The sequence below is a fragment of the Chlamydotis macqueenii genome, chromosome 12 (genome assembly GCF_036417535.1).
Source record: "Chlamydotis macqueenii isolate bChlMac1 chromosome 12, bChlMac1.mat, whole genome shotgun sequence".
In the NCBI taxonomy this organism is placed as follows: domain Eukaryota; kingdom Metazoa; phylum Chordata; class Aves; order Otidiformes; family Otididae; genus Chlamydotis; species Chlamydotis macqueenii.
In genome coordinates, this window is record NC_141567.1 from 7359638 (window position 1) to 7374308 (window position 14671).

Genomic DNA, 14671 nt, shown 5'->3' on the forward strand with positions numbered 1-14671 from the left:
ATTAAAAAATCCTGTCATGGTAAATAATTCACTTTAAAAGGCACAGAAACAAGTCTGAGAAAGAAGAAACGGTTACTCAGAGCAGCTCGTACTTTGCCTGCACGCAATCCACGTGCTTTTGTAACTGCAGCAATGGAAAAATAAATAGCTGAAAAGGTGGAGTTGTCCTAATGCCAGCAAAATATGCTGACAAACAGGTGTGTTGTCTATCTGGCTTTGGTTTTTAGACCTATTAACAGCGTTTGGGCCTTTTTAGACGTAATTGTATTTCTGCTGCTGTAACTAAGCCAAAGGTTGAGCTTAAAGCCCTTTCTGAATTGTTTTATAGGAGTTTAAAGCCCAAGGTCAGGGCTTTAACCTCATCCCTTGGCAAGGCAAACCTTCTGCTTCATCCCGTTGGTTTGAGGAAGGGAATATCCCCATCTCTGGAAGTGTTCAAGGCCAGGTTGGACAGGGCTCTGAGCAGCCTGATCTGGTTGGAGATGTCCCTGCTCCTTGCAGGGGGGTTGGACTGGATGGCCTTTAAAGGTTCCTTTCCAACCCAAACCAGTCTGTGATTCTATTATATTTAGAGGAAGGAGCCACATCCACCTTCTTTACATCCCATTACAGCTATCTGAAACCAGAGATTTTCAGATCTGAACGAGGGAGAGGGCAACCAAAATGGAATGTTTTCATTTCCAATGGGCTTTAAGCCAAGTAAATATTAGTTGATCCAAACTAGTTTTGAAATTAAATTATTCTTATTTGTTGGAGCATTCCAGAGAATGGCTTTGATCTGTCTCTGCTTTCACCAAAGGGATATTGGCAGGCTGGCCTCCCATTTCTAGCCATTTGGGATGAAAACGGGGTTATAATAACCACCTTGTGTGGCAGTGATACTGAACAGATGACTTTTTTGGACAATATTAAATGAATAAAGGTAAACATACTTCAATTAAAATGTTTTTGGAGGCTGAACGCAATAGTACTGTTGGAAAGTCTTCTATGTGGGTTGGAGGAATTTGGCTGCATTTGTAACTTTTTCTTTAACTGCAAAAATGTTTGAAAGAGGGGGGGTTTATTCTGTACATTATTTCCTTTTCAAATAAGTAGTTGTTTGAATATAATTTTCAAAAATCACGTTAAAGTTGGCAGCGGACAACAGAATTGTTAACAACTGGGAAGTAGAGATGTGTGTCTTATTTAGAGCTTTACTCTTTTCCTCCTGGGATCTCAGGTCCCATCCCGCACGGTGAGCTGCACCATGCACAGTGCAGCTAAGAGGTGACTCAGGAGACGCCTGTAAGTAAACTGAAGCACACACCAGTAAAGTAAATGACACATTATTACTCTTGATGAAGATATTTGAAGACGACTTAAAATTGCACTTAAAAAAAGAGAAAAGTTATCATAATAAGGCTATCGGGCATTCCCCTTCAGTCTTTTGCTGGAGGGTCCTCCAGAAGAGGAGGAGGAGGGAGCTGGGTGGTGGAAACCATCCCACTGCACTTAGACATAGCTGAAGAGCCTTTCAGATTGGTATCAGCTGATGATAGCTTGTGCTCCCCCTAGACTTAAACAATAACTGAAATAAACTGCATTAAAATATAAATAGTGGAATAATTTGGTTGGAAAGGACTGCTGGAGGTCATCTGGTCTGCCCACCCTCCAAAGCAGGGCAACCTTCAAAATTAGGTCAGGTATCTATATAAGAAGCTAAGCTATCTTTTTTTAAGTCCCGGCTTAGACAGATTTCAGGTTATGTTGAACCTCTGCTGTTGAGGTTTCTTACGTGTATTTACACGCTTTTGTCAGTAACTAGACAAATTAGCTTTTGCAATAACGCTGCAAATTAAATTGCTTTTCCTTGAAAAGTGGGTAGTTTGCATGGACAGACAGGTGTCTTCTCATGTGCACTCTGCGTGGGCCTGCTTTCCTTTCACGGGATTTGACTAACTGTACTTGACTTCTGAGTTAAGTAAAAGAAACAAGTCCTTTAACAGATCCCACTTTAAACCATCAGCCCTGTTGATGAGCATCCTGAAATGTCACCTGCATTGTAAATCCGTTTAAGTAATTTATATGTTCATGCCTTAAGGGAGGAACAGTTTGAAAAAAGACAGATATGAAAACCAAAGCACAAAGGGTTTGTAGGGTAAAGCTTCAGCTTTTGTTTTTTTTTTTTTTTTTTTTTTTTTTTTAACATCCGCTCAAAACTAGATCCATTTGCTTGAAATAGAATATTTCGTTTTCAACTCAGCATGTGAACTGGTCATGGTTGAATTGAAAGCTTGATTTATTTCTTTTTGCACCTGTTTTTATTTTAACACTGACTATATACAATATATACTTTTGCTACATGGTTTCTTTCTCCCCAGCTGGAAGTCTGGTCTGATAGTATCAGGAGACCTTCCCAAAACATGTGTTTGTAACTCTGCAACCCCTGGAAATGCCAACTAGACTCACTGTTCCATTTATCTTTTTGAATTCAGCCGTCTTTTTTGTGTGTTATGAGACTGACCTATATATTTGTTTTTAAGACCAGGGGCTGGTTGTGTACAGCACTGAAAAAACTTGTTTCTATCAAAACAAGGTGCAGCACTGCCCCTGGCAAGAGGTACCAGACAGAGCAGATCAGAGGAGAACTGGACGTGAACTTGGGAGAAGGAAGCTGGAGGGGGCTGTAAAAGGAGCTGAGATGAGGGAGAACCAGGGGGAGACGTGAGAAAGACCATAGGAAGCGATGCTTTCACAGCATGGGTGTACGGGAGGGCTTGGAAGTCTCTGATTTTTCTGCAATAGTCATGTTTGACAAAGAGGGATGAACTGAGTGATCTTAAGGAGAAGATTTTAAATGAAAGGACATGCGTATTCTATTGGATATGCAAATTAGAATTACATAATCTGCAAAAATAATCATAATAAAAAAATCCTTTCCAGATTTGCAGCCTTAACCATATGGTCAATGGGGTGGTGGCAGAGACCTGGCTAATGCAACTGTGCTGTAAAACTGGGGCATCCAACTGGTTTTGATCTTGACAGAAAAGGGGCAGAAGGTCACTTGGCTGTCTGTTGTTCTAACTGTCTCATCGTTTATATGATTCTTTGGGCAGATAAATGATACATGGTGAGATCAAATGAAAATGCTTCACTTAGTGCTGTAGTAACTGCAAGCCATCCTTTTTTCTTACTTTCCCTTCCTCATGGAAAACTGAACTTTGTGGATGTTGCTGCTGTTGTCCGTGCAGGTGTATGAATTTCAGCCGTGTTCACTGTGTCCTGTGCAGGGTTAACGATGATAACGTGTGCCCTTTATGAACATAATTTTTGCTGATAGCAAAGGTGAGCAAAATGTTGGAATATACTGAGATACTGAAATGAAGTCCCCTAAAACTAAGCAGGAGCGTTCAGCTGACAGATCACAACAGATTTCTTTTCAGGGCTTGAAGAACTGCTGATTTTGATAATCTGCAGAGCTTTTCACCAAGCATGAGCTTATAGATGCTGAGTGAGAAGAGCTACCGCTGTCTGTACAGCCACAGTTGTTGTGGGTTTTATTTGGTTTGGTTTTGTTTTGTTTTTAAGGAGGATGGAAAATATCTCGGTGGATATGAACCTTTCATATCTTTGTGTGTTTATGGATTGAGGATGAGAGATGCATCAGTCATTAAACTGGTTACACCGGAACTGTCAGTGGCTATCTTGACGGGGGAGATGTGAACACTCAGGCAAGAACTGGGGAATTAGTGATTAAAATTTGTGAAGATGGAGGCAATTTTAGAGTGCTATCCCTGTTTTGTTGCCTTAGCTATGTATATTTGGGGGATATGTATGCGTGTTTATAAAAAACCCTGTGTGGGATATGTGTTCATCTTTGTCAGACTTGGCATGATTTCACCATATGAAGTTGCTATTTTGAATATACCCTTGAGATTGTTACGTATCTCTTCCCAGAGCTGTGCTCAACATATTTTCTAGCTGGTTGGTTGGCTGTGATGCTAAGAGACATGCTAAGGATGACTTGCCTATCTGAAAGTTGGGATGGGCCCTGAGTTGTGTGAAGGTAGCATATGAATGGGAAGCAGGAGCCTTGGAGGTAGAGAAGTTTTATATAATGGAGTTCTTGCAAATGTAAACCTAACTTTCTTGTCTTTTTTCCTAGGGTGACTCTGTTATTACAGTGCAGCTGACTGAGGAAGATCAAGTTGAAGATGATGTAGTTTTTTACTTGGTCTTCACTGGGTCAACTGTCCAACACTGCACAAGCACAAGAAAGATTAATCCTGGGAGTCTGGAGACAATTTCTCCTGGTAAACAATTGCCTTTATTTGCATATTAGTGTATCAGTTCATGAAATTTGGTTAATTCAAGTGGACTCAAATGTAATGCTCTTTTCTTGGTCATATTTTTCCTCATTTGCACACTCATAGAGTAGAAAGCGTGGTTTGGATGACTGCTTTTGCCTTTTAAAAATCTTTCCCTTGATTTCACTACAATTGTATGACTCTGAGATTGCAATTATTTAATGTGTGTCTATGGGATTATATTGTAGAAATGGTTATATTTACACATAGTAAAAAGCTTTTAAGTGTGATCGAGATAACAGATGACACATTTGCCAGGGTGGAGATGCTGTTGTCCAAATGATGTACAGCCTGGTAAGTCTGAGCTAAACTTAGGATCTGCTTAACTGGATGAGGTTCATTACTGTAGTCCTGGTGAAATGCAGTCCATTTCCCCTAAATCCTGTCGTGCAGATGAGAGCCGACACACAGTTTCTGAAACTCTTGCAGTGACAGGCAACGTATGGTGCTTGGTGCCATCCCTCCAGCACCGCTGGTTCAGATGGGATGGGTTTTCACATTAAAGCCCACCGCTCTTGTTAAGCTTTCATGCCATTAACAAAACAAACCAAATCTTCACGGCATTTTCCTTCAGTGACTTCAGGACCGTGGGAATGAGCGTGTTCCAGGCTGTGGTCCTCACCATTAACCTTTCATTCTAACTTGTTGCTATGCAGCACGTTGATACCAGTGTGAGAAAAACGCCTGACATTCTCACTGTACGCAGGATAGCTTAACTGGGCGAGTGTATTTCTTGGATTTGTCTTTTTATCTATCTCAGAAGTATCGTTTTGAAAGATGCACGTGACGTAAAATTTGGGCTAGGGACTCCTTCATCCTGGGAACGAGTAGCTAAAAGTTGGCCACCGTATTTTTTCATTTCCTCCTCTTTTTGTGCTGTTCAGGTTGTTCACATGGCTTGGGAAGAGAAGTCTTTTTACGGTTACTGACGGCTGAAGCTGTGTGCAGTCAATTAGATTAGTGCTTATTTTCCCCCAGAGGAGGGGGAAGAAGGGGTGACTCCTCTGCTTTTGTGTGGCGGGCGTGGGGCTCTGCCAGCCCCGCTTGTAATGACCTCACCTCCCCCTCGGGACCATGACTGCGTTGCCAAGAAAGGAACTGAAAAGCTTCAGTGTTCCCCTTCAGCCTGCACAGGAACCGGCATGCTTCATGGGATTTCCGGGCGGGAGCAATGCTTTCCTATCACTGCCGAGCCCGATGTCCTCGGAGCAGCGGTGGATGCGGCTGGGGCGGTGGCTGCCAGGCGGTACCTGGGACGATGCTCTGGGCTCTACCTGTCCTGCCAGCCCTGTGTATAACTGAGGCATCCTGGGGCTCGTTTTGTCACAGTTAGTGGGAAATCTGACCCTGCTTCTGATTCAAAGGGAAAGGCGGGAATTGCTCTCAATTGTTCCTTTAGTTATAATGTGCTTTTTTTTTTTTTTTTTTTTTTTTGACCCAGTAGAGTCATGATCTTGTGGCATGGGAAGCTGCATAGGAATAGGTGCTGTCCCAAAATACAACTTGCATCAGGAAAAGGTCTAACGGACCTTTCGGAGAGATAGTCCCGTTCCAGCCAGATAGTACTGTCTGGGGCCACAGTGTGAGGGAAGAGGTGGCGTCTAAGATGTAAGGAACTGTTTGGATAACTCCCTCTTCTGTGCTCAGAGAAACAACTTGAGAGAAAAAAAAAAAAATTAGTGTTGAAGGGGGTGCTGGGAGAAGCAAACTGGGAGAAAACAATTTTTTTCATACCCACCACTGACACTGATGAATTTGTCCAGTGTTGCTTCAGCACTGACCACTCTGATTTCAATAAGAGCATGACTTATTTCAACTCAGCTCTTCCTCCTCCTCCTTCTTCCTGAACTCGACAGTGAATCTGTAATCCTTGTTTACACTGTATATTCAGCCAGTTGCCTTGGAGAAGTTGTGGTGACTCAGAGCTGGCGTTGTTTGACCTCGCTGCAGGATTAGCCATGAACAAGAGACAGTGTGTGGGAGACCAACCCTTGTTTAAATATCCCGGCCCGGGCATTTAGCAAGTGCTCTGCAAGGAAACTCTTGCAAACAGCTTTTAGCCAATATTTTGTCCTTTGCTTCCGACTTCGAGCATCTTTCATTTGTCCCTGTGATGCAAGACATATTGCGCATCCCTGGGAGCACAGCTGCTCCTCAGGGACCTCTCAGGTGGATGAAGGGAGGGCTGATTCATGCAGGAACATACCAAGCCCTTCTGCCAGCCTGCCCTGAACCTCCTCTGGTTCCCTCCTGGGCTTGGGGGCTCTTCTCTCATCCTCATCCCCAGTCCTCAGAGTTTCATGTGGTCCACAGGGTACTTCAGATGAAGACCATCAGGGGCTGTGGTGACCGTAATTCAGTTAAGGCTAATGTAAAAACAAAACTAGACTTTAATTTTTTTTTTCCTTGACTTTTCCAGTTGTTTTGATGATGTATGGAGGCATTAAAAAAAAAAAAAAAGAAAAACCAACAAAAAAAAGAAGTGATTTGATTACTTCTGCTGCCAAAATTAAGTAGAATGTTTTAACCAAATTTCAAAGGAAATCACATTTAAAAAAAAAAATCTCAACAACATGAGGTGGTTTTAGATGAGAAATTAAAGAAAATGGACTGGAAATGTAAACTATCAGAATACATTCAAAATTCTCATTGTGTGTGACAATCCTCTATGTCCTGAAAGATTTTACCTAAATAAAAGCTTACAATTGCAGTCAAATGACTATATAATTAGTACAGCAATCTGCCTCTTTCTTGTGCTGTTTTTATCATCAGCCTTATACATTGCATGTGTATTGTTAACAGTACTGTTCAAATGTAAGCTTTTATTTCTGTGCATAATAAAAGAAGGGACTTCTGAGTGTAAATTTATGGGAGTAGCTTTTTTTACCTGAAGTTGTGGCTAAGCGTAGATTCAGAAGTCACTCAAAGGATGAATGCCACCGGTATTTTTGCACTTACTCGGAAGGATGGGATGGGGTGGTTTTCCTGCCCCACTGTTGACTGTGTTACAAATTTAAGGGAAATAGTTTTCCCTTGTAAGCAACAGATTCTCATCTGAGCTGATATGTCATAACTTGAAGTATCAAAATAAGCTACCAAGTTACAAGAATTAGGCAGCGGATGGTGCTTTGTGTGCTTCCAGTAGCCCTTTTGCCAGCTTAAGGACAAACCAGATTACATCATCCGACTAAGCTTCTGTTTGCCTTGGGGAAAAGGTACCAAAACCTTATTTAACTGTTGTTTTACTGTTGCTGTTAAAATGCTTCTATTTCTAAATGATCTGGAAGAAATTCTTTACGAATGAGGGTGGTGAGACACTGGTATGGGTTGCCCGGAGAAGCTGTGGATGCCCCATCCCTGGAAGTGTTCAAGGCCAGGCTGGATGGGGCTTTGAGTGACCTGGTCTGGTGGAAGGGGTCTATGTCCAGTGCATGGGGGTTGAACTAGATGATCCTTAAGGTCCCTTCCAACCCAAACCATTAGGTGATTCCATGAAATTCTCCATAATTGAAGAAGTTTTCCTTGGTACCAGAGGTGCTCTGTAGTTCTGACACTTCCCACGTTAAGGTCTGTTTGCATGGCAGGCAGAGATGCTGTGGCACTGGATGTCGTTCTAGTTTGGGTCTCATTAGTTGCAAAATCTTGGTTGCTGGAGTTTGCATATTAAGAAAATATCAAAGGTTCAAGCATGGAAGGATGCAGAGAGATGGTGCTACTATGGCTAGACTGATGTTGCTGTGAAATTGTACTGTTGGGGATGGACATGTCCACTTATGTCACGGATGCTCATTCTACTTAGTGTTGGTCATAAACTGAGCTTTTCAGCAAGTCCTTATTAATGTAGTAACTGAGACTATCATAATAATCTATTTTTTTCTTCCCAGCATCTCTACAGAGTAGGGAGGGTAACTGAGACATTGAATGCCCAAGCAGATTGCACGTGGCAGTGTAGAAAGTCTGTGTTGAAGAAGGGAAGTGAAACTTCATTGCAAGACAGCAGCCTCATTGCCTGCCTCTGCTTCTAGAGCAGCTTTTCCCCCACTGGGGAAAAAAAAAAAAAAAAAAAAAAGCAGCTTATAATAAAAAGCCTCAAATCATGATCTGGCAAACAAACCAACAAGAGGAGGAACGACCTCATCCCTATCCACATGAGTCAGAAGCCCTGACCACAGCCTGCTGTGGGCAGCGGAGGCCTCTTGGCGTTGGGAAGCTCTCGGACAGATTTGGGAAGAACTTCCGTGCAGGAGAAAACTCAGCTCACAGAATGACCTGGTGTGCTGGGAGCTCAAGTATTTGTGTGGCGCAGTGAGTGCGTGCTGTGTGCCATCACGGTAATGGCTGCATTATTGGGCACAAATTCTGCTTTCACTGAAAGGCTGGAGCGTAGCATCTGGGAAATGCAGAAGAGCTTAGTGGAGGAAAACAGGGAGAGAGAGTCCAGTCCTCTAAGTCCAGAGCTGCAGCAGCTCCTAATGAAGCAAGTGAAGGGCAGGAGACACGCTGTCTATGAGCCAAGTCACTGAAACAGTCAGCAAGGCAGTTCTGTGGGATGTAGTTGCTTTCGTGCATGCTCTTGCCCTGTGCTGTATCACCCTGAGCTTTTGCTCGGTAATACCTGAGTCACTTTTTCTCGCTTGATCTCGGAGGGTGCAGGATTCTTGTATGGGTTTCAAAGTGGAGGAGGAGCAAAATTAGGCAGAAAAAGGTCCTGAGAGTCTGTTTTCCATAGGGCTGAAACCCTCCCGCGTACTCCAAATGCTGTGACTCACGGGGAGCTTTCTCTCCGTGCTTAAGCTAAGGTGGAGAAGCAGGTTTGGTCTTTTACTTGTTCTTAATTCCTGTAGTTCTCAGATTTTTTTTTTTTCCTCTACTTTCTTCCTGCTACTTAAAAGGATAGACTAAAATTAATTTCAATTATCTTGGAAGTATTTTCATTTCAAACTTTTATTTTACTGTGAAATCCTTTACATATGTTCATACTTTATTCTCTTCTACCACAGACTGTGTTTTCCCCTAGGAAACAACTTTTCATAGAAAAAACTGTATTTCATGAATTACAATCTTTGTACTGGTATACCAAAAGAGTAAACAAGTTGCATAACAATTGACCACTTGGCAATACCAGTTGTGGATTTGAAAATACTCTTAATTATGAAACAAAAAAAACCCCTAAAATAGAAGAAAACAGCATAGCCAAGAATACTTGTTGCAGTCCATCCTCTTTGGTGTACTTGATTGCTCTAGGCAGTGGAATTAAAAGGAAATGATGCCAGTTCTAGATGACATCAGTCACAGGAAAAAGTGATTGAATCTGTATTGAAATTATTTATGGTGTAACATGTGGGGGTCTTACACTTCTATAGATTTTTTTGGGGGGCATCTGTGGTATAAAGAGCCTTAAAAAAACTTTATACACTCTCCATATTAGTAGTTGAAGGTGTAAAAGGAAAAAGAAGGGCTCATGTCTGTTACTGGTACCGGGCCTATGTATTTCATAAGTTTTCCTGTGTTGCAAGAGTGAGTACAACAACTGTGTAAATCACACAAATGCACTTGAAATATGGGCTCTGATTTTTCAGAACCAGAATTTGGGATTTCTGAAGCAGAAAATAAGCACTTTTTGGATGGCCACAGGAGATCCCTTGGCTTCCCTGTCTACAGAGGCACCAGATGGCAACATCTCTTGGGTGCAAATCCAAGATGCTCCATGAGATTCACCGCGTTTGTTGTCTGGCTTTACTGTCCCACTTAAATGTCTTTGTAAGACCTCTTTCAAGCCAGCCCCACCACGGTAACTCAGAGGATGCAGTTAGCACTGAAGTCCTTAGTCACCTACCAGGCAAACCCAAACATGTGCTTCCAGCAGGGTTTTAAATAGCCGCCCAGGCTGGGGCCCATTGTCTGATAGCTCAAATGTGAATTCTGAAAATAGGAGGTTTGGACAGGATTTCCACTTTTAGAGGAGTAGGAAATGAAATCATGTTTTAGTAAAGCTCTGTTCAGGGATGTTTTGTCTCCGTGTATGCCTTGTTTAACAAGAAAAAGTCTGAAGAGTTTTGCTGCTGCCCTGTTAACCACACCCCAGATCACAGACACAGGTACCAATTAGATGGCCAAGTCTAAGGCCGTACATTAGCTTGTCTGCTAATTACCTAGAGCTCAGAAATCTTGACCTGTTCTTCTGCTCACTGTTTTTCACTGTAATCACGTCAAGGATGCAGTGCTATTATACTGATGCGTCTCATCTCTTCAGGGATAAGTACAGAGAGACCAGAATCCTGTGTTCTTCATTTTTGCTCTTATGAGTTGCCCAAAGCAAGTTTCAGTAAGTGGTCCAGTAAGGAATTCTTTAGTTGAAGAGTTGTCTCATTTTAAATAATTTTTGAGGTGTGGTTTTACGTGAAGATGACAAATTTGCTTTATCCTGACAGAAGCAGTTGCTGCACCCATGTCTGCATAGACTGAAATAGATTTTTAATTTCTATGTTTTTCCTGCAATATGTTGGCACTTCTCAAAACGTCTCTAACTAGTGAATTGTTTCCAAGCCAAATTTAAAGTAGCTGAGGAGCAGAAGGAGAAGTGGAGTAAAATGCAATGCAGGAAGAATTAAGGAATGGGCTATTTGACTTCCATTACAGTTAGGCCAGCATAAATGGCCTAATTTTATACTGTGGGGAAAAAAAAAAAAGTATGAAGAAGAGAAGCCTAGCTATGCGCTTAAGAAGTTATTCTGTGCAGTCTGAGACATCAGCAAGGTTGTGTTGAGCTGTTGCAGTGACATCCGTGGTTTTTTTTCTCCCTTTCTATGCTTGTCTTTGATACCTTTCCAGCTGCATTTGCGCAGCCTCCTATCTGACAATTTTGGTGCAGCAGTTTTGACCTTTCAATTAACTTCAGGATCACCTCTTTCAGCAAACAAAACCTGTCTAGATGCCAAAAGCCTCAAAACAGATTTGGAAGGTTGGCTGAAAGACCATGAAGATTAGGGACATATTTCTCCTTTTGTCAGGGAAATCAACAGCAAAGGGCCCCGACACAAGAAGGAAACTTTCCCACTGACTGCAAATAGGGGCTTAAATTGAATTTTCAAGCCTTTAAAAATAAATAGTCATTTTGTATTTAATGAAGCAGGGTTTCATGAATGTAGTAGTATGCTGAGGTCATGGGCAAAAAGAAGCTTTTCCAGTAATTAGTGCAGGGTCCATGCTGTTCTGGCAAAAACAGCCATGACGTCAGTCCGAGACTGGAACAAGAAACTGGGCCGCATGGTGAACTTGAAACGCGAACCTTATTGTTGAAGGAGCACATCTGACGATTACAAGTGCTAGTTGTGTTGGACACCTAGTGTATTTTTCCTTTAAAAACTTCAAAAAAGTGGTGTGGGTTTCCTTTTTTTTTTTTAGTTTTTGAGTCGAGGAAATTGCTGCCATGCCAGGGCATCCTTTCTCTTGCATCCGTTGCCCTAAATAAATAAATAAACTTAAAAGTTATCAAATTTCCAGCCTTTTTGTTTTGTAAATATGGAAAGTGGCCATTTCCATGTTTTTGTTTAGCGGAGGCAGCTTAGTTTTAGTTTAGTTATGTGAACCCAAATGCAAAGGGCAGGTGCAGCGTGGGATCTGAGGGCATGCACAGAGCAGGCCCGGGCAGGCCGCACTCTCATAGCCCTGGCTTCTTTTTAAGTCTTTGTTTTAGGTGAAATTGTGGTGTTTTATGTACAAGCCAAGCGTTGTGACAGCTTTTGGAGTACATAGTTTTGCAGCACTTGCGTTCTGGTTTCTGGTGAGTCACTGGAGTCCTGTGGAGCTGGAAAAGCAAAGTTTGACCATGTAATCTGACTGTTCGGACTGTTATTTTCTTTGTAACTTTAGCAAAATCTTCACTTGAATTACCTAACGCTATTGAGTTTACTTGTCACTGGTCAAAAATAGTCAGGTCAGATAAGGGTGGCTTATGTTTCTTAGTTTATATTGTGCCAGAGAAGAGTTGCACATCTTTTGCTTTTAAAGTCTGCAAGGAATACTTATCTCTGATGGTACATATAGATTTCCAAGATAGTGTTTAATTTAGAGTTGTGACCCTCAATAACTTGCTCTTACCTGATGTAATGTAAAGACTGTGTGTCAAAGGAGTTGCTCAGTTGTGTTTCTTCAGTACATGCAATTGTTCTTTTTTTACAATTTCCCTTGGTTTTATTTTGCAGGCCATGACTGCTGTGAGACAGTGAAGGTGGCACTTTGTGCCTCCAGAGAAGGTCATCCTGTTCTGGTTGTTGCAGAAGAGACTTTCCAGTTTGTCCAGGATGAAGCCTATGATGCTGCCCAGTTTCTGGCCACCTGCGCTGGCAACCAGCAGGCACTAAACTTCACCCGGTTCTTGGACCGGTCAAGACCACCTGCTGCTGACGTGGACTTTTTGGATGAGAAAGTAGCTTTGGCATTTCGGCACCTGAAACTGCCAGCAGAATGGAATGTGCTGGGAGCAGACCAGTCCCTAACCGGTGAGGAACTCTAGGGCATGTGTGAGACTCGAGGGTTGGAACAGAGGGAAAAGCCTGGGAGAAAGGGTTCCCTGCTTTGGGAACCCTCCACGTGCCTTTCAAAAGATGTGTTTGCCTCTGTGCTCAGAGATGGGATGTGATGTGCACCAATATGCCCCTACTACATCTGCATCCTGTGCTTTGCACTTCATCCACCTTAAAATACACAAAGCACTGATGTTTTCTGTGTCTTCTCTTATGAAACAGCACAAACTGTTGTAAAGGTCAGTGTTTTAAAACACACCCAGAAGGTGTTTGGTTTTTTTGTGTGTGTGTGTGTGTATGCAGTGTATCAGCATCACACTTCTAAGATTTCCTGAAAGAAATCTGCCTGTGTGTAGAAAGTCTGATGCTCCTGAGAATATTATCCTTGTGCCACAAACTTGGCACTTTTGGTAAATGTTGATTTTACAGCGCATGTGCAAAGTGACTGTAAGGTGTAAACTCTATCTAATTTTTCTCTGTCTGCTCCTGAGGATTTGTATCGCATCCCTAGTTGGACGCCAGCTGGAGTGCAGACGTTCCGCAAAATAAGCCTTGCACAATTTTGCAAATAAAATGTGAAGGTGGGAAAGTCTGACTAATGATAGCCCTTAAACACAGCAGTGAGGGCTACTGAGAGCTTATTCATAAACCCCAGGACTGGCCCAAAGTCTCTGGCAACTGCCAAAGCAGAAGTACCAAGGTGTTTCGGCATGCTGTGGCCTGTGTCCTTGGAGTTCATTTTTTTTTTTTTTTTTTTTTTTGTCACAGAGGAGCTTAAGGAAGCATATTGATGCACTAAGGGGGCTAGTTCCAATGTGTACAAATTCTCACTGTGAATTTTCAGGGAATTTTGGCAAATAGTTTCACTTAAGGAATGTGGGTGGGAGGCATCCGTTATCTTTTCTAGGATGGTGTAAACACTTGCAGAGGAATGGCACGTTGCTTGCTCAGCACAGCAGGCTCAGTTCTGCTCACCACGACAGGGTTTTCTGCAGGAGTTTTTCTTGCTTTATTTTTCACTGGCTTGCTGACTGCTTTTGTAAACGTGAATACATGGGTAGGCAACTGAAGCAGTCTTAGCAGACATTAAACGATTTGATGATATTCAATGGTTTCTGGACAGGCATTCAAATGCTGTCATACATTTACAAGAAGATAAACACTTGGTATTTTTTTCATCTGTGTGGAAGACACTGATATTTCTTTCTGCATTTAAAAAAGTTGTGATAATACAGACTTTTCTGGTTTATGTAATAAAATACAGTCAAAGTGATCTTAAGTTAACAAAGTCTTTGATTGAAGCTCTGAATTGTTGCTGATTTTGCAGGAAGGATGAAATCCCATTCCTCTTTTTGACTTCGGTTATTCTTTGGAAAATCAGCACTTAGGGAAATTAGGCCCTAGGATTTACATTGATTTGTTCAAGCAGGCACTTGTGTGCCTGGAAGTCATGGTCGGTGGGGCTCTGAATGCTTATGGAGCTGTAGAGCATCCCTTGCTTCCACAGTGAGAGAGGGAGCTCTGTAGTGCTGAGCGTTTTGTCGTCTTGTGGTGGGGGTTTTGTAGACAAAAGTGTATGCAACTTTCATCCAAGAATATTGGTGCTATAAAATATGTTCCCTTGCAGTGGGTCCTTTCATAAATAACTGAAAAGGGACAGTTTATTGATGTCTTGGTCTGTCTTTCATCTTCTGATCAGCTTTTTTTCTAGAGGCAGGTTTATCTGGTAGTTTTTTGCAGTGAGGTTATTATACATAGGGAATTTGGGGGAATTTTTGTGTTTGTGACAAGAAAGATTTG

The 14671-nt window shown here is 42.0% G+C and overlaps 1 protein-coding gene across 1 annotated transcript in view; it reads left to right on the plus strand.

Moving 5' to 3' along the window:
- The window catches only part of AKAP13 (A-kinase anchoring protein 13), a 197389-nt gene that overhangs the window by 55578 nt on the left and 127140 nt on the right, over positions 1 to 14671 (plus strand). Inside the window, exons 4-5 of the mRNA XM_086756870.1 lie at positions 4145 to 4292; positions 12551 to 12847. Coding sequence (XP_086612996.1) covers positions 4145 to 4292; positions 12551 to 12847 — 445 coding nt within the window. The remainder of the gene's footprint in view (positions 1 to 4144; positions 4293 to 12550; positions 12848 to 14671) is intronic.